We start from the raw sequence: 19067 nt of genomic DNA, 5'->3' as shown, positions 1-19067 counted from the left end.
CGTCTTCCACTCATCCCCTTTTTGAACGCGGACCAAATGATATGCTCCGCGAAGATCGAGTTTAGTAAAAAAGCGGGCTCCCTTCAGTTGGTCCATCATTACTGGTATTAAGGGGAGAGGGTATCGATTCTTGATGGTTACACGATTGATTGCTCTGTAATCGATACAAGGTCTTAATTCAGCGCAATCCTTCTTAGGAATGAAAAACATTGGGGATGAGGCTGGTGATGTTGAATGCCTGATGAAGCCAGATTCTCCTCTATATAGGTCTTTAGATACTGTGTCTCCTTCTCGGTCAAGGCATAAACTCGACTGCACGGGATGTCTGCCCCTGGCACCAGTTCAATACGGCAGTCATATACCCTATGCAGAGGCAGGGTGGTAGCCTTTTGTTGATTGAACACTGGGAGATATTCATTATACTCTTCAGGAAGAATGGTGGCACAACAAAAATGTTCTTGGGAGCTTTCCATTGCCAGACACACTGAAGGCGTTATGCCAGGGGTGCTATTAACAGGAATGTCCCGTTTGCAGTGTTCCTTGCAATAGTCAGATGATAATGTAATAGTACGTGCAGCCCAACTGACTTTGAGATCGTGAAGGGTCAACCAGGGCATACCCAAGATGAGTCGGAATTGAGGTGCGTCGATGAGATCAAACTGGATATATTCCTGATGGATTTGGATGGTCTGCATCAATAAGGAACACGTATGATACGACACAGGAGGATAGAACAGTTCCGTCGACTGCCTTCACCAGGTTTTTCCTTCTTCTCGCAGACGATTCAGAGTTTCATAGCATACTCTTGATCGATGTAATTTCCAGTGGCACCGAAATCCAATAACGCGTCTACATCCAACGCGTCTAGGGAAGTTACCCATAGCGTGACCTTGAGACTCATGTGGGCGACAGCTGGATGAAGCGTATTGGCAAGTACTGGTGAGATCGTGTATGTTTGGTAACCCAAGGCAGACATCTCTTCCTGATTTGGGTTTTCTAGTTTTCTGCCGGCTCTCCTGCTTGAACAATAGCCTGCACACGAGGCACAAAAGGGCGTCCAGGCAGTGCGTATCTTGCTCTACAATCTTTTATGAAATGTCCACCTTTACAACAATACAGACACTGTTTCAGTCTTCGCCTTTTCTCTTTTTCTTCCTGTGTAAGGGGGCCGCGGATGCCTCCTATTTGCATAGGCTCAGTTCCTTCTGTTACTTTGGGACGATCTTCAAGGGGGTTTCTGAAACGGGGATACACAAACCGACCATCTCCCCTGTTCTTGTCCCCTTTTCGGTCAAGGAGTCGGTGGTCCAACTGGACGGTCAAATCTATGAGTTCTTCGCAGGTGTTAGGAAGCTGCACTACTTGTGCCAAGACATCTTTAAGCTCCCCTCTCAATCCCTGATAGAACAGCTTAATACGTTTACTAGGAGGCCAGTCAGTTTCAACCACCAGTCTATTGAAGGACGTGATATAGGCCAACAGATCCTGGGAACCTTGACGTAATATTAACAGTTCCCTGTCAAGGGTCATCACATGGGATTTCCTATCAAAAAGTTTCCGGAGTTCCAAACAAAAATCAGAAAAACTGTGCAGCACAGGGTCATTCTTTTCCAGTAAAGGAACAGTCCAGCTCGCCGGGTTTCCACTCATATGACATCATAAATGCAGTTTTTGCTGAGTTGTCTTGAAACACCCCATGTTTACATAAAAAATGTAGTCTGCACTGGTTTAGAAAGGTCTCAACTTCTGGGGATCCCCAAAAAATTGTTCAGGGGGTGCTAATGGTATTCCCATGTTTTGTAAGATATGTACTGTGTGGGTAGGGTCAGTAGGGGGAACTGTGATAGGTGGAGGTATAGCGAACCCACCCCCTTCTGCTCCTACAGAGGGCGTGTGAGTGGTGGAAACAGGTGGAGTCAGTATAGCTGGTTTGATATAAGAAACCCCTCCAGTACCCTTACGTGTTAGCCCTGCTACCTCTCTCCATAAGGTGCCCACCTCTTTATGTAATATCTGGGACTCTGTTCTCGAAGTGTGCACCTCTCGCTGTAAAGCGGCCAAGCTTTCTACCACAGAAGCCAACACGACTTCGATATCCATCGTCTAGGCCGGGCGTTTATTCTTGGGCTTCTCAATCTCTCGGGATTGTCAGTAGCTCAAGGATAAATAATTGGCACTAACCTTAACCGTGTGACCAGCGGAGACGATGTATGAAGAATTGCCTCCCAATTCCTCCCAGGCACGATGCCCAACAAAGGAGGCTTGAAACCCTCTGCGTGAACTCGTGTCCCGGGGAAAAGGGAAGTGGACAAAATAATAAATAGCTGTGGTCTCTGTGGTTCCCTCAAGGTCTGGTCAAAAGAACTGCTAGTTACCAGGAAGGACTTCCACTCTGCAGAAGGGGAAGACAAGGCAGAAGATATAACACCTGTTGTCTCCTGAATGATAATATCTAAATTCAAGATATCTTTGTCTTTCCTTACCAAAATTCTTACAGCTAAACAAGGTGTATCTTTCCCTTTTTCTCTCAAAACAAAAAATACTAAACAAAATAATATTGTCCAATCCAAAGGGTTCTTTTGTTGGCTTATACAACGAACACACAGTATGTGACTGTGACTGGAAAAAACATGAAGGATTCTCAAAGTCATTTTTAAATGATTGACACAGGAAGAGTCTTTCCAACAAGCAAGCGTTGTTAAAGGCACAACGCTATTTAAACGTACTGTTCCTCTGGTGTTTAGAACTCAGTTAGAGAGTGCAAGAATCAACCGATCCGCAGTGTTCGATACAACGTACGTGCCGTAAATTGGACAAACGGCTAATGTTCATTGGCAGGATAACAGAAGTAAAGCTTTTTCCCCTGTTCACTGCTAGTAACGAAATTACACGGAACGCGTCTTAAGAATCAGACGCGACAGAGGCAATATCGTTCTCGCCCGCTGACTGCAATTTAAACGCGAAGCAGAATGCTTAAATCTGCATCGCGGCTTATCTTTCTAAAGCACACAAGAACATGAGGCAAGACGCGGAGGAGGCGAGCCCGCACTCCTTCCGCCAAGTACCTGCTACAGGTCACAGAATAACACGGATCTCCAGTACAACGTCCCGGACACCAAAGGCTGCAATCTTCCAGCTGAAATCCGGCGGGGAACACCATCCGCCATTCCTCGAAGAAACAAGATTGATTGAGAAGCACCTTCTCCACGTGAAGGAGGTGCTTTAGTAAGTTCCACCCTGAGGCTCATGAGTCGTGCCCCTAGGCATGCTGGTAGCTGTAGTTTTCCGGAGAATCACCTTCATAGGACGTCAACCAGGGAAACAGCGGCATCCACGAGAATGGTATGGTTGCAGCCCTGTCGTCAACGTAACCGCTACAGTCGGTTACCCTTTTCTTCAGCGGAGACGATCAGAGACGGTGCCCACAGACACAGTGAGGTCTTTGCTGTTCCTGAGACCTCTAGAACAGGGGGCAAGCTCAGTTCAAGCCCTTGGAGATCTTTTCTTTAAGTGGGGGGACAAAGTAAGCAGCAAAGTCCTTTTCTCCTTTCCTTGGCAGAAAGTAGCCACTGCAGGCCAACCACAAACAGCAAACAGCACAGGGACAGTATTCCTCCTCAGCTTCTTCGGCTCTTCTCCTGGGCAAAGGTTCCTCTTGATTCTCAGAAGTTATCTAAAAGTCTGGGGTCTGGGCCCCTCCTTTTATACACACATATCCTTTGTTCTCGTAAGGCAGAGAGTGTCTATACCCAGCCAAAACCAGATCTGTCCTCACTGGTGGGGCTTCCTGGCAGGAGGTGGAGACAGCATTGTTGAGGGCAGACCAGCCCCATTTAGGTGAAAGGAAATCCCTCCCCCTACTCTAAATGCAGCCCAGGTCTATTTAGCCCAAACATAACTCATCAGGCTCTCTGGAGCCACTGCCCCTCTCCAGCCCCTGTCATCCAAAAGCCAGACATGCAATACACAAACCAGGCGAAGGCATACTGGATGGCTAAGCAAGAAAATACCTACTTTGTAAAAGTGGTATTTTCAATCACAGAGTGTAAAAATCACCCTCACTTCAAGATGCATTTTAACATTCTGAGTACAGCCATACTAAATTTAATTTTCTTATCTTCCTCCCAGGGGCAGTTATGTTTATAAGACATTATAAACACACTCCCCTGCTTGTCATATGGGATCAGGTAACCTTGCAATAGTGAAAAACGAAATTGGCAGTGTTTCACTATCAGGAAATGCCACCCACATCAGGGCATGCCCTACCTTTCACATACGATGCACCCTGCCCTCAGGGATAACTTGGGCCTAACTTAGGGGTGACTAGTGTGTAGAAAAGGGAAGGTTAGGGCCTGGCTAGTGTGTGCAATTGCCAAGTCAACATGGCAGTCCCAGACTGCACACAGACACAGGTTCTGCAATGGCAGGCCATAGTTACATTTTACAGGCTGCTTCTGTGTGTGACACAATCAGTGCTAAGGCCCACTAGCAACATTTATATTTACAGGCCATGGACACACATATTGACTGTACTAAGGTCTGACTAGTAAATCACTAATCCATTACAACAATTTACAAAGTTAGCACTTGCACTTTGGCACTGAACAGAAGTTGTAAAGTGCCCAAAGCATCTAGACCAACAAAATGAAGTCTAACACACAGCAAAACACAGGAGGCAAAAGCTAAAAATGCAGGGGAGACCCACGCTAATCGTGCCAGGTCTAACAGGTGGGTACGGTGTTGAAGGCTGCCGATAGCTCTAGAACGATCAGGGATCTCCCGGATGTCAGCCATTGCTACTATAGGAATGCTTTTCATTTGTGGACTTCATCCATAAAACCTTGTTTGCCTTTTACTTTTATCTCTCTACTGAAGTTTTAATTGGATAGATTGTGGCTGGTTACAAATAGAAAGATATAGATAAGAGTTCCTAAGTATTTGGATTTGTTAACATTGACTAATAACTGAATAGGTAACTATGCAATAATTTGAGTAGAATGAGAGACAATCAAGTTTAAATTCACCCCCTTGCATCTATATTATATACTTTAGATAATAGCTTATATTTACAATTGAGATGGTGCCTATAATTTCATAAATCTTTTGAAGAGAGAATCAGAAATGAGCACCATATAATCTCTGCTTCCATCAATTTGTTAACCAAAAGAGAAATGTGATCAAACTGTTTCTTTGAGGTGAGTACAATTTATGATTAAATTCAACTGAAGCTTTCTGGATGAAGGGAAATTGTACAATTAAGAAATCATATAAAAGATGAGAAGTTACTAGTTCCTTTTAAGTCTGCCACCATAATAATTTTGTAATCTGGTTTAGCAGGTGAATTTGCTGCCTGCTTTATAAATATTAATGAACATTATGATATTAACATTGACTCAAGGAAGCTTTGCTATGCATTGTTAATTTTTTATATTTGCTCAAGACTAAATATTAGCAGGTTTCATGCGCTTTTAAGGATGACATTATGGATAGCTTTTCTTATTTTTTAGCAAGTTACATATATAAGACTTAGATATAGTTACTGTAAATATTTCAGCTGTGACACTCTATATAAAAAGAGATGACAGTTGAATATTTGTATTTTCAATAACACACAGTTTTCATTACAAAATAATATTTAACCAATTGTAGTTCTAACCTACAACCCTCCCTATGGTTAAATGAAAATGACTTTTTTCATAATCCAAACTCTGGCCTACAATTCCTGAACATTTCTTTGGAGGCTTCCAACCCTAAACATTTCCTGCCTATGATCAGAAATGCTTTCTAGGACTCAGGAATTGTTACCAAACAAAGACTAACATATTTCACATTTTAGTCTCCAGTAACAATGTGACAGTATGCAGCAACCATGTAGGCATAGGACTGGCCTGTCCACTGGAATCCTTGTGCCAAGAAGGACTTACTGTCAATATCTATCTTATAGGTATTATTTATATTTCAACCATACAATTTCAGAGTTTCAAACAATCATGGTAACTCAGCATTACAGAGATTGTCACAAGGTATGTTGTGTGCCATAATAGGAATAGTAAACTTGAATGCAAATTAAGTAGTATACTGAGGTACTCAGGTAAGTATGGAAATTAGCATTATTCCTGTTAGATCAGGTTTACGAGGTTAGTGCAACCATGGCATCTAGCTTACACAGGAGTTCACACAGGTGTACATATGCCACACATTAACTGCTCAGAACCCTCTTCCCCAACTGTCCAAAACCTTTGATCCATTTCTAAAAATAATAGGTTGCAACACCAATTCATTTTAGTGTAAAAGTTTGTTTAGACAATAATGTCTTTTGATCAACCACAAATGTACACTTAAAACACTTTCAACAAAACTAAAACACAGCAGAGACTGAAAATGATAAAAGTTTCAAGGGAGTTGCATGAGTCATTGCATCATGTTCAATTAAACAAAATCAAAGTGCAATACATCAAAGTAAAGTGCAACTGAGAAAAAAAGACATACCCTTCTATTACCCAAATTGAATGGCACCATCACACGGGTAGCATATTGGGGTGTTTATACATAGCCAAGATTTTTGCAGCAAAAGGTGTTATTTGAAGCTCCAAGCTGCAATATGCTTCTCTTTGTTTACCCTGGCTGATGGAATCTTAATCACTTACCAATCAATAACTGACCCTCTCAGATCCACAGAAGGGTGAGAATTGCTCTCACAAAACACCTCTTGGGAACTATCTTGTACCAGTGCTTTAGAACTCAAACAGTTAATCCTGTCTGGGGCCATCAACACAAGAAAGGGTTGCACTTAAACAATCTTTGTTGTCGGCGGCTACATCTAAGAAATAACTGCCTAAATTATAGAAAGCATGGCCTGGTTCTAAAATATAATAATATCAATTGATTCCATTCAATAAGTCAGTTAATAATACATACATTATTTAAAAAAGAAGCATACTCGAATGTACTTCACTTTTAAGAATTTGAAAACCAACATGAATATTAATGTGCTTCCTTTCAATGACAAGCATGTAAATTACTATATTTAAAAAAAAATGGATCTTACTTTTCTCACAAAATGGAGGCTCACTGCTCCAGCTGAGATCCCACTGACACGTTAGTGTGTCAATTCCACCTATGTCATATCCTGGGTCGCACTGATAGGTGATTTTTGCTCCCCTGACAAGCTCTGTATGTGATGTGGTTTTCCATCCATTTTGAATCTCTGGCAAGTCAGAACAGGAGTCATTCCGAGACACCTCTTAGAAAAACGGAAAAAAGAAGCATTGTTAGAAAAGCACGTCACCGTGGTTATAGGTGTTCCTGGAAAAGAATGGATTGAGCAAAAGTGAACCAGAGGCATTAACTAACATCACATCATTCAAAAATAAATCTCAACACAGGATATAAGCAACTCCTTACATTTCAGAGTACATCTATGTCTTTTTTCAAGTTTATTCTATTTTGATTACATTCACATGGGATTTTGCAGGTTTTCAATGTATGACACTGCAGGTAATTGCCCATTTGAGAACAGAAGAAGAAATTAGCAATTCCATTTCTAGGGACCCAGTTTAGAACCTTCAATAGTAAGAGCATGGAGACATTCTGGCCTGCTGTTTAACTGGATGAAAATTCTTCCAAGGTATATCTCCTGACAGGCACTGTCAAGTTCCTCTGCACAAAGATGCCAGTCTCGCACATTAAAATGAATATTTGTGACTCAATCTAAATCCACAAACATTTAAAGCATATCTACTTGTCACTTGCTTTGGAGCAATTGTATTAACAGTATAGGGACATAATGTTACCAGATGTTCAATCTCTAGAGAAAATCACGGCTCAGCCTGATTTACGTATTTTCTTGTGACATAACCAATACATGCTACAGACAAGCGAGAGATATAAGCTAGGAATAATCCTGATCTTCACACTTGGGGCAGTTTGTATAGGTCCAGCGGTATTTTGTCTGGACCTGCTGCTTTCCCCGAGGCTAATTCTGTAAGTGCAAGTTCAATCTCTACCAGTGATATCTCTTTCTCAAGATCGTCTTTGGTGGTATTATCTAGACTATTATCTGTACAGGTTACAAAATCGTTTAGAAATTTCTTTATGTCTTCCCTTCGATATCATTCTGATACAAGTTTTGGTAATTTTGTTGAAACACCTCAACTATATCTTTTGTTTGAGTGTATTCTTGGTCATTTAGCTTTAAAGATGAGATTGCGTTGCAGGAAGCCCTTTGTCTTGTTCGTAGAGCTAATTGTTTACCGACCTTTTCCCCATTTTCGTTTAGGTTTCTTTGATGTGTTCCATAAGTTTCAGCGGCCTTCTGAGTTAGTCTCTTGTTTAAATCAATTTTAAGAATTAAGATCTGGCAAAGTAAGTTTGACCCGTCTGTCCTTTGTGCAATTAGAGTTGTGTGGGCCGCTTCTAATCTGGCTAGCTCCCCTACTTTCTTAGTATACTCAGAGGTCTACTGCTTCTTAATTCTGGCTACATAGCTAAGGGTTTTCCCCCTAAGAGCAGCTTTAAAGCAATGCCATACAACATTTCTGGGAGCGCTATAGCGGTTTGTATCAAAGTAGCCCTGAGCCTATTTCCTGATATAGTTAATATAATCGCTATTGACCAATATTTCCTATCAAATGTCCAGGTAAACGGTGGTGCAGGTTAAATTGATAGTGAGAGCCAGGGCATTGTGATCATGTGTGGATCTCTTTGGAAGGTTTTTCATCAAAACATAATTAGCATTTGTTTATTATTTTGTCAAATAATATACCATGTGTATTTCTTTGAGAAAAGCCTTGCTGTAAGAACTGAACTCTAAACGGTGAGCAAGAGAGTCCTAAAAGATGAGTTTACCTTTTAGCTGTCAGTTTGTGGGCGTCCATATAAAAAACACGGTCTGTCAAAATACAGGTCGAGCAGGTGAGTCAGCTGTAAACTTAGGATACAGCTGACTCACCTTACAGGCCAGCACGTATCCGCACCACTGATTTTAATGATCGCTGACTGCCCTTCTATCAAAGTTGGTATAAGGTGCAGTACACTATCTTTTAATCTCCACACAACTCACTTTTCTCTTTGTACTATCACTCAGTCCAAACAAAACCAGCTCCGTTGTAATTCAGGTGTCGCAGCTCCCCAGGGAGACATTCGGTTTCCCTGGTGGGAACCCGATGATGAAGTATGTCACCAACTAGGTTGGTGAGTGAGGGTTCTTTTAAAAAACAGAGTTTTTTTCCCATCACATCCAGCCCTGTTTCCTTTGTTTATTTGCACCATTAGTCACTCTTTTTGTTGTTGAGGTATATTGTTCTGGGGAAGAAGAGTGGTTTCCTTTCCCTTACTCTCCTGTTGTTTTAAACATAGTTTATATATTAAACAGGCAGAATGGCAAGATATGACTGTAGTAGGGAGCTGATAGCGAAAGCCAGCATAAATGACAACACACTGTTTTAGCATAGATATATATATTCTGTATGTGTGCATGTAAATGCAGACAGTGCAAGGGGACCTAAAAAAACGGAGAAATGACAATACTGTGAATAAAAAACAATAATTAAAGAAAGAAAGGTTTCCAAATATCACATAAATGACCAATTTACCTTAAACATCATTTGAGCCCGAGCCCTCTTTGGTTCTTTTAGTCGAAACAAAAGATTGTGCAGGAGCTGTTATTGCATTAGCCATAACTTTCAGTATAGGTGGGAGACAAAGGTCTTTGCGTAAGCCCGATTTGACTTTGGTGAAAAGTGCTGTCAGTCTAAACTCCTCAAGATCCGGAAGGCAGCTGAGAATAGGATCATTAGTTTCCCTCTTGAGCCCGAGACTGGTGAAGGGATCGCAGGCAAAATGCTAGCCACTGATGTTTGCACTCACTCGATTTTGGATGGCTTTGTGGACAGTTAAGGCAAATATATGTGCCTCCCTGTGAACCAAACTAATGCTTCAATTACTTACCGGTAATTGCATTACTCTGAGTCCTACTCCCTCGCTTCCCTTACTTACAGAATGAGGCATCCCTGCCTCACCAGACACCCGTACCCACGTGATTTGTCACGTGGGGACTATATATAGCCCCCAGCCCCCTCATACCTCCTGTAATACCACACAGATCGAAACCATACCAAAAGGTTGGCCTGGACCATCAGGGAGGGAGGGAGGGATGTAAGTAAGGGAAGCGAGGGAGTAGGACTCAGAGTAATGCAATTACCGGTAAGTAATTGAAGCATTACCTCATCGTCCCTCCCTCGCTTCCCTTCCTTACAGAATGAGATGTACAAAGCCAAACAGGACAACCAAAGAAGGTATGCAAAAAACAGGTTTATTAAAAAACACAGAAGACCAGGGGAAAAACCACTATTCAGGAATCATAGTGGAAAGAACCCTGTGTCCAAACACATCAGCACAGTCAACCTCCTGGCCAATCCTGTAATGAGAGGCAAAGGTCAGCGGGGAAGCCCAGGTGGCAGCCCGGCAGATTTCCGAAATGGAAGCTCCTTGGACCTCCGCACAGGAAGCAGCCATGGAGCGAGTGGAACAACCCTGAACCCCCAAAGGAGAAAGGTGTCCCCCCTCTTTGTATGCCAAAGAAATCAGAGAACGAACCCAACGACTCAAGGAAGGAGTAGAAGGACGCAAACCCCTATTCACAGGACCAAAATTAACAAAAAGGGAATCCGAGAGACGGAAAGGAGCGACCCGCTCCAAATAGACCAGGAGAGCCCTCCTAACATCTAAAGAGTGAAGCCGCACCTCAGACTCCGAGGACGGGGAACCAAAAAAGGAAGGAAGAACCAACTCCTGATCCCTGTGGAATTGAGAGTCCACCTTAGGACGAAAGGAAAGAATAGGTCGCAACACGATCCTGTCATCAAAAACCCGAAAAAAAGGGTGTTTGGAAGAAAGAGCACCCAGTTCACTCAGGCGGCGAGCAGATGAAATGGCCACCAAAAAGAAAGTCTTGAAGGACAACAGGCGCAGATCCACAGAAACCAACGGCTCAAAGGGAGATGACATCAAGGCGTCCAAGACCAGAGAAAGATCCCAGGTCGGAAAATGCCGCCGAGGGGTAGGAAGAACGTTACTCAAACCCTTAAAAAGGCGACTGACCAACCCCTCAGAATCCGAGAGATTGCCCCAAGAGCTCCTAAACGCCCTAATCGCAGCCCACTGTAAACGAAGGGAAGACACCTTCAAGCCCAAGGAAGCACCCTCCTGAAGAAACAGCATCACCTCAAACAAAGAAGAGGAAGAGGGGTCCAAACCTTTGACAAGACACCACCGACTGAAAGAACGCCAGTGCCGTAGGTAAGACTTGTTGGTCGAAGCGCGTCTAGCCGCCTGCAGAGTAGAGGTCAAACCAGCCGGAACCCCACGTCGCAGAAGACCTAGGCGTTCAACCTCCAAGCCGCCAAGCGCATCCGGCCCAGAACATCCTGTTGAAACGCCGGGAAGACCAAAGGGGGAGGAGACAGAGGCAGCAACCACTCCACCTCCGACCTCAACTCCACCAGGAGAGGAAACCAGGAGGCACGAGGCCACGCCGGAGCCACCAGAATCACAGAAGCCCCCGAGGACCGGACCCTCAGCAGGAAGCGGAGAAGAAGGGGGAAAGGAGGAAACGCATACAGAAGCCCGCGGGGCCAAGGGCAAGAGAGAGCATCCACCGCCCAGGCCGACCCCTCCCGACAGCGGGAGACAAACCGGGACACCAAGGCATTTCCCACATCCGCAAAGAGGTCCACCACCGGAACCCCCCAACGCAACGTCAGAGCCACAAACAACTCCCGACGAAGGCAGAAACCCACAGACGACGGAATGGCCCTGCTGAGGGCATCCGCCCGGGAATTGGACACCCCCCGAATATGGATCGCCGAGAGAGCCAACAGATGAGACTCCGCCCAAACAAACAACCGCCTCGCCACAAGGGACAGAGAAGAGGACCTCGTCCCCCCCTGCCTGTTGACGTAAGCCATGGCCGTGACGTTGTCCGTTCTGACCAGGACCACGGAACCCAGCAGAAACTGGGAGAAGGCCAACAGAGCCAGACGGACAGCCTCCAACTCCCTCCAGTTCGATGACATCCTGCTCTGAGCGGGAGACCAGAAGCCCCTGGACTGATGAACCCCCAGCCAGGCCCCCCAACCCGAGAGGCTGGCATCGGTCGTCACCACAACCGGAGCCGGAGGAGAGAGAGAGACACCCTTCAGCAAATGATCCCGAACCAGCCACCAACCCAGAGAAGACCTGATCTGAGGGGAAACCGGGATCGGAGAAGAGAGGGGAAGGCAATGGGGAGACCAATGCGCCAGAACATGAGCCAACAGAGTGTGTAAATGAAATCTGGCCCAAGGAACCAGAAACACCGTGGCAGCCATATCTCCCTGGACCTGCAGCCAACGTGCCGCCACCTGCACCGGACCGGACAGCAGAGACAGGATGTGAGACTGAATCTTGACCACCCGAGCCTCGGGCAGAGTGACCACTCCCAAATCTGTCCGAAACCTGGCCCCAATGAAGAGACGATCCTGGGAAGGAACAAGAAACGACTTGCCCAGATTGACAAGAAAGCCGTGCCCCCTCAAAACGGCCAGCACCAAGTCTGTGTGAGCGACAGTCAACTGGAAAGAGGGAGCATGAACCAGCCAGTCGTCCAGATAAGGATGTAAAAATATCCCCTGACAGTGGACCAGGGCCACCAAGGGGGCCAAGAGCTTGGTGAAGACCCGAGGGGCGGACTTCAGCCCGAATGGCAAAACCGCAAACTGGAAGTGGAAGCCGCCAACTGCAAAGCGAAGAAACCGCTGATGAGTCCGAGCCACAGGAACGTGAAGGTAGGCGTCCTGTAAATCGATAGACGTCATGAAGTCCCGGACCCCCACCAACGGAATGATGGACTGCAAAGTCACCATCTTGAAGTGAACGGTCCGAACCCAACCATTCACCCTCTTCAGGTCCAGAACCGGCCGGAATCCCCCTGACACCTTCTGGACCAGAAACAAAATGGAATAACATCCCAGACCTCGCTGCGCCAGCGGGACCGGAACAATCGCCTTCTTTGACAGAAGATCCCGAACCCCCTCCAGTAGAGCCTCCCTCTTGGATGGAGACCTGGGGATAGGAGTAAGGATGGTGCCCCAGCCGGGCGGAACGGCGACAAAGTCGATAATATAGCCTCTCCTGACAATAGTCAATGCCCAGCGATCCCTTACATCCAGCTGCCAAGCGTCCAGGAAAGACAACAGCCTTCCGCCCACAGGACCCGAGGGCGAAACACATTCGACGTCAGGACTTCCTCTTGAAGGTATCCGCCGGAAGCTTGGGACCAGGCAAGGCCGAAGATTTCCTGGGCCTGAATCTGCGTTGACGAGCAGAAAAGTTCCTGGAGGACTGGCGGGAAGACTGAAAAGACGCAGAGGAGGAAGGAGCAGGATTCCAAAAACGGCGAGAACCAGAGGAAGACGCCTTGCCCTTGTAAGGCAGAGCATGCTTACGGTCCTTGAACGCCTTAGTGACCATACTATCCAGCTGGTCACCAAAGAGCAACTTGCCATCAAAGGGAATCTTAAGGAGCGAGGACTTCTCCGAAGAATCAGCCTTCCAGTCACGCATCCACAAGTTCCGACGAGCCAAAACCAAGGAGCCAGAGGTCATGGCCGCAGAGCGAAGAACATCCGAAGAGACGTCAGCCAAGAGCTTAGCCTGCTGCTCCATGTGGACAAGCAAGCCAGAGCAGTCCGACTCCTCCTGAACAGCCGTGGCCAGCTTGCCAAAGTCCGACACCAAAGATTGCGCCGCATACGCTGAGTAGATACCAGCACGTAAAGACAAATTCCCAGCGGAAAAGGCCTTCTTCAGCGCACCATCCACCTTTTTATCTGTGGCATCCGAAGGCGAACAATCCTCAGGATTAATAGAAGTGCGCCCAATAAGAGTGGCCAACATGGCATCCACCTTCACAGAGTGAGGAAGAGAGACCTCCCCTTCCTCCAGGGAATAAAGCTTCTGCAAAAAGCGAGGAACAGAGGAGCGCTCAAGGTCTCGCCATTCCCCCGAAATCAAGTCTTTGATGCGATCATGAAAGGGCATAGAGAGTACAGGAGGCTTAACATATTGGGGAAAAATGTCCTCGGACCCCATGGGAGCAGCAAAAGGAGAAAACCCCAAGTTCTCCCTGATGTGCTGGAGAATAGCAGGCACCTCCTCCCTACGCACAAACTTCCCCGAAGATGTAGAAGGCATGGCAGAGTCCGAAGAAGAAGAAGAAGAGTCCTCAGAGGGAGAGTCCACCGGACCCCCCGCAACACGAGAAGACCTGCGCCGTGGCTTAGCACCTCTCGCCTCCAAAGCACGAGACACAGCAGCCTCAATCATGGACTGCACCTCAGAAGCAGACAGAAGGGCAGAAGAATCCACCGGACCCTGGGACCTGGTCCTACGAGCCGGGACAGGCACCTCACCATCCTCATCAGAGGAGGACAAAACCCTCAAGCGCTTCGATGTCCGTTTAGCCATAGTGAAACTGACAGGGCAGAAAGCCGAGGTAAGCCCTTAAATAATGTGCAACCCAGCCCCAGCCGGGTAAACCAATAGAAACAAAGACACACGAGGCCACCAATAAAGAAGCCTCGCAGACACTGAATCCAATCACCAAAAACACAAAAATGTATAAAAACGACCTCAAAACGAGGCCCCTACCGCCTTGGAGCATCGGGAACAGCCAGCCGAGAAGCCACAGCACATCCGCCAGCCGCCACCTCCATTCCGGCCATCTGAACCGGAACTACAGCCCCAGCCACTCAGGGCCGGTGACTCCGTCACCCGGAACCCGATCGCCCAGCCGCCGAGAAGTGCACCGCAACAACACCAACGCGGTGGGGAAGGCTTGCATACACCAGGTCGGCGCCGCCAGACCCAGGACGGCAATTGCAAGAGAGGGAGAAGCCCTCAAGAAAGTGAAAAGACCGCAGCTCCGCAGAACGGCCAGCGCGTGGGACGCGCGTCTCACAGTGGTGAGACAGAAAAAAAACAGTAGGTATGAGGGGGCTGGGGGCTATATATAGTCCCCACGTGACAAATCACGTGGGTACGGGTGTCTGGTGAGGCAGGGATGCCTCATTCTGTAAGTAAGGGAAGCGAGGGAGGGACGATGAGGTAATGCTGCTGTCCTGACATGTGAGATATAATGAGAATAATTTGTATAATTAGCTTTCCATTTTTTAAAGTTTATTAAATAAATGTAAACATATTTTTAAAGTGTTTTTGCTGCTCACAAGACTATTACTCAAAGGCTGTTTTAAATCCTGAGTCTTAACCCTATAGTTTTTCATATTTCATCACTGTGTTTTACTTATATTTTATTGCCATTAAGCCGAAATAACGGTCTTTGGATTGAACTGCTATTTTTAATAGTCTTTATTTTTTTCTAGAAAGAAAAGGTTAAGTTAACCACAAAAAAACATAGGAAGTCTTCGCCTTTGGTGCGAGTTTCTTCAATGAATTAAGCTCATCCAAATTCAGAAAGATGTCTTTCTGTTTATTAAAGGCATTTGGAATCCTTTTACTATAGTATTTGAAATTCACTGAACGTAGATTAGTTTTATATTCTTTTTGGTCTTCTTTATATCTAATTTTGTGCACAGTCAGGTAATTCTTGCGATACTGATGCTCTGTCTGATGTAACTGAAGTTTAGCTTCCTGCAGTTGCTTAGTAAACCAGGGTGCTGGCTTAGCTCTTTAATGGTAAAGTTGGATTTTAAGTTACAATTTTGAAAATTTCGCTTTTAGAAAGTTGGCACTTTCCTGCTCCATTTGGTTCCTGAAGCCTGTTTGTGAGTCACATGACTAGGTGTAGTTGCCAGTTGGACTTTGTTTGTTCCTCCCAGACAGCCACACAGTAGCAGGATAAGGTGAGCGTGGAAAGGCAAGCTCTGGTAGGATTAGGGGGGAGTGGAGATGGACACAACCCCACTTGCAAAATAATAGGCTCTGCTCTGCCTTTACACACAGGAAGTGTCACTGTACGCAAGTTGCCAGGGGCCAGGTAAGGGGAAGCAGGACATTTCAAGCACTTCAAAGCAAATTCTCTAGAAACTTCTCCTAATTTAAAGAAGGCGCCATGTAAAAAAATAGGACTTTCAGACTCATTGTTTGATTCACTTTCTAAACCATTCGAAGGTCTCTCGGGAGTCTGCTTGCTGCTGTGGCCTGCTGTGTACTTCAGAGAACAGCTTTACTGCATCTGGAAGGACTGCTTTGCTGTCTGAAGCATTCCTCAAACCCACAGAGACCTGCACTGCTGTTTAAGCCCCGTTCCACTGCTTGAATCCAGGACTAACAAAGTGACTCCAAAGGCTAGTTGACTGGCCTCTTGATCAGAGCCTCGGGTACCTAAAATGGCTCCAACCATCTTGAACCCTCCCCTGGACCCAGCCCAGCGAGTCCTAACACCCTAAATTTTGAGATGAGACTGGGACAATCCAGCACGTCTGTATGCCCAAGGTGCATTGGTTTTCAGTCTGACTTCACAGCAGCTCCTGCTACGTTCTTCTCCACAGCAGTAAATCCTGTTCACGGTCCTTTGGCAAAGGGGCATCTGGCCTTGTGGAACTCTCATCGTCTATAGCCTCCAGCCTCATCCTGCTGGAGATTTTCTGCTACCAAAAAAAGAGACTAATTCCAAACATAGGAATCTTCACTATGGCTTCATCCATCGTCTCCCGATGCCGACGCCTCTTCCTCGGACACCTTCTGCAACCTTGCCTAACTACAATTTACCTTCTCAATACACTTTCCATTAAAATTCTTCTATGTCCAAAGGTAAGCACTGACCAGGCCCAATCCAGTTTTTGTATCAGACTTGCGCTCCCTCATGGTCTGCCATATTTTTTTGCTTTGACCCGGTCTCGCCTGACTGTATGTCTGTGTTGGAGCTTTGATCTTTTTAGTGCAAGGTTTTACCCTAAAATATAAAAATTCATAACTACAGTTCTACTGATTGTATTTTTGGGTTGTTTTGATATCAATTCATTTATTCAAATGTGCTCTATTTTTCTAAATTGGTGCAGGATTTTTCTTGTGGTGTGTTTTCACTTTATCACTCTTTGTGTGTTGCATACATGCTTCACACATTGCCTCTATGTTAAGCCTGAGTGCTTTTGTGCCAAGATACCTGAGGGTTAAGAACAGGTTAAGTAAGGGATTCTTGTGGTTCATCCAAACCAGGATTCTGTTATTTGCATGAGATGGGTTAACACTGTACTCAAACAAAACCCAATTACTTATCATTGTATACTAGGCTGTTACATTAACTTTTTTATTTGCAGTCATCAAAGCTTTGATGCTGTTTGCTCTATTTTTGCTCATATTATCAATGTGGCATAAGGTTTATATTGTGAATGTGATTTAACAATTATGCAGTATTTTGCAATAATGATGTTAAGTTGTTTTTTACTTTTGAATGCATGCACTTATTTGAGGTGAGAGTGCTGAGGAAAAATGAGTAAAGAAGAGGCATAAAGGCATATATGTTGTAAAAAAATAATATGGACATTTTGAAGGAAGCAAGACTCCTGTCCTCCATAATATTGTGGAGATCGAGCAACCTTTGAGCATATTACAGAAGATTTTGGAATGGTGTAATAATTGGAAGGGGCATTTTTTGCACTATTTTGCTGCTTCTTTAACAAGGAATGAAACAAACACTTTGTGCCCCACTCAATATTCCGGGAAGGTTTTAGCACAACAATAAACACAGAGCAAATGGATGTGGAACCATTGTTAATCATACCCAACACACTTTGTAAGTACAAATATCATGCTGTGTGTGAAGCAGAGATTTTAACAAAGAAATCCACGTCCATGAATTAGCTGTTTTGTTAATAGAACAGACTGATTTTTCACAATTTCTGCTACTTATATATGAATTATTAATGTAAATTATTTTGTCCCACACCTATTTCCACCTTTTACATTTGAAAAGTGGAGAATTTATTTTCACTATTTCCAGTTATATAAATGCAACACAAATAGCATGAAACCTGCATGGTTCATGTTTTGCCCTGATGTAAACCCCATCTTTCCCATTCCCAATTACACAAGAAGTAAAACAGAAAATGATTTGCAATATTTTGTGCACCAGTGTAAAGCCTTAGTAATTCAGCCCTAAAGATCTTATAACCTGTGTAAAAAATGTTTATGTAGAACTTCTGAAAGAGTGAGGACTCTAATAAAGATTTGAAATGTACATATGGACTGTTTTGCTAAATTGGAAAGTATGTGGAGATCGCCAACTTTAAACTTGACAATTTACGAGGCACTTATGTGCAGTGTATGTGTGTGATGAATGTGCTTTGTTCCCAGAAGCATCATACATCTTTTAAAAGGCTCTGTGGATTTTCATTGTTTATAATTTATGTTCTCATCAGTATTCATTTCCAAAATCACATCATATAAGCAAAGCACACCTTGGAACGCTTGCATAAAAATTTTTGGGATGTTGTTATATGCAGGTTATAAACCTTTTTTTTAGCAAAGACATTGAGTTATGCTTTGTCTGCATATTTTTGATGGTTTAGCTTTAATAATAAGTGGTGGAACATGCACAACTGAATGTTAAAAGGTTGTAGAGCTTGTGGGGTGCCTCAGGAGTATCACTCTCTGATCAATGAGTGTGGACTAATAATACAGAAGTAGCCTCACCTATTTAGGGTCAGTCCCCCTGAGCACTGCAAAATACCCGCCTTCCGCGGTATGTAGAATATTTTACAGGATCATATGAACAATCTTTCAGATATCTGATTGCGACAATAAATTTGTAGAGAATTTATTCTTCATTCAATATAAGTTCCTCATATCGATGAAATTATTCATAGAAGATGTCTCGTGTGAACATGGTCAAATGAGACCCTCCATAGTTTCAATCATCCCTCCTGATGCATTTCGGGCTATCTGAGCCCTTCGTCAGGGGACATTTCTACAACAATACAAACAATAGTTCGAGGAAACCAAACCATGAGAATGTAAAAAGTTACCTCACTCAGGGTAAGTTATCCAATAAAGGTGACCAATCACGTGAA

The 19067-nt window shown here is 44.6% G+C and overlaps 1 protein-coding gene across 1 annotated transcript in view; it reads right to left on the bottom strand.

Moving 5' to 3' along the window:
* Positions 1-19067, bottom strand: part of SEZ6L (seizure related 6 homolog like) — a gene marked incomplete at its 5' end in the record, with an annotated part of 799882 nt that overhangs the window by 88249 nt on the left and 692566 nt on the right. Inside the window, one exon of the mRNA XM_086951928.1 lies at positions 7049-7243. Within this exon, the coding sequence (XP_086808054.1) occupies positions 7049-7243 (195 nt within the window). The remainder of the gene's footprint in view (positions 1-7048; positions 7244-19067) is intronic.

The sequence above is a fragment of the Lissotriton vulgaris genome, unplaced genomic scaffold, assembly GCF_964263255.1.
Source record: "Lissotriton vulgaris unplaced genomic scaffold, aLisVul1.2 SCAFFOLD_908, whole genome shotgun sequence".
Classification (NCBI taxonomy): Eukaryota; Metazoa; Chordata; class Amphibia; order Caudata; family Salamandridae; genus Lissotriton; species Lissotriton vulgaris.
This window is presented reverse-complemented; position numbering and strand designations above follow the sequence as displayed.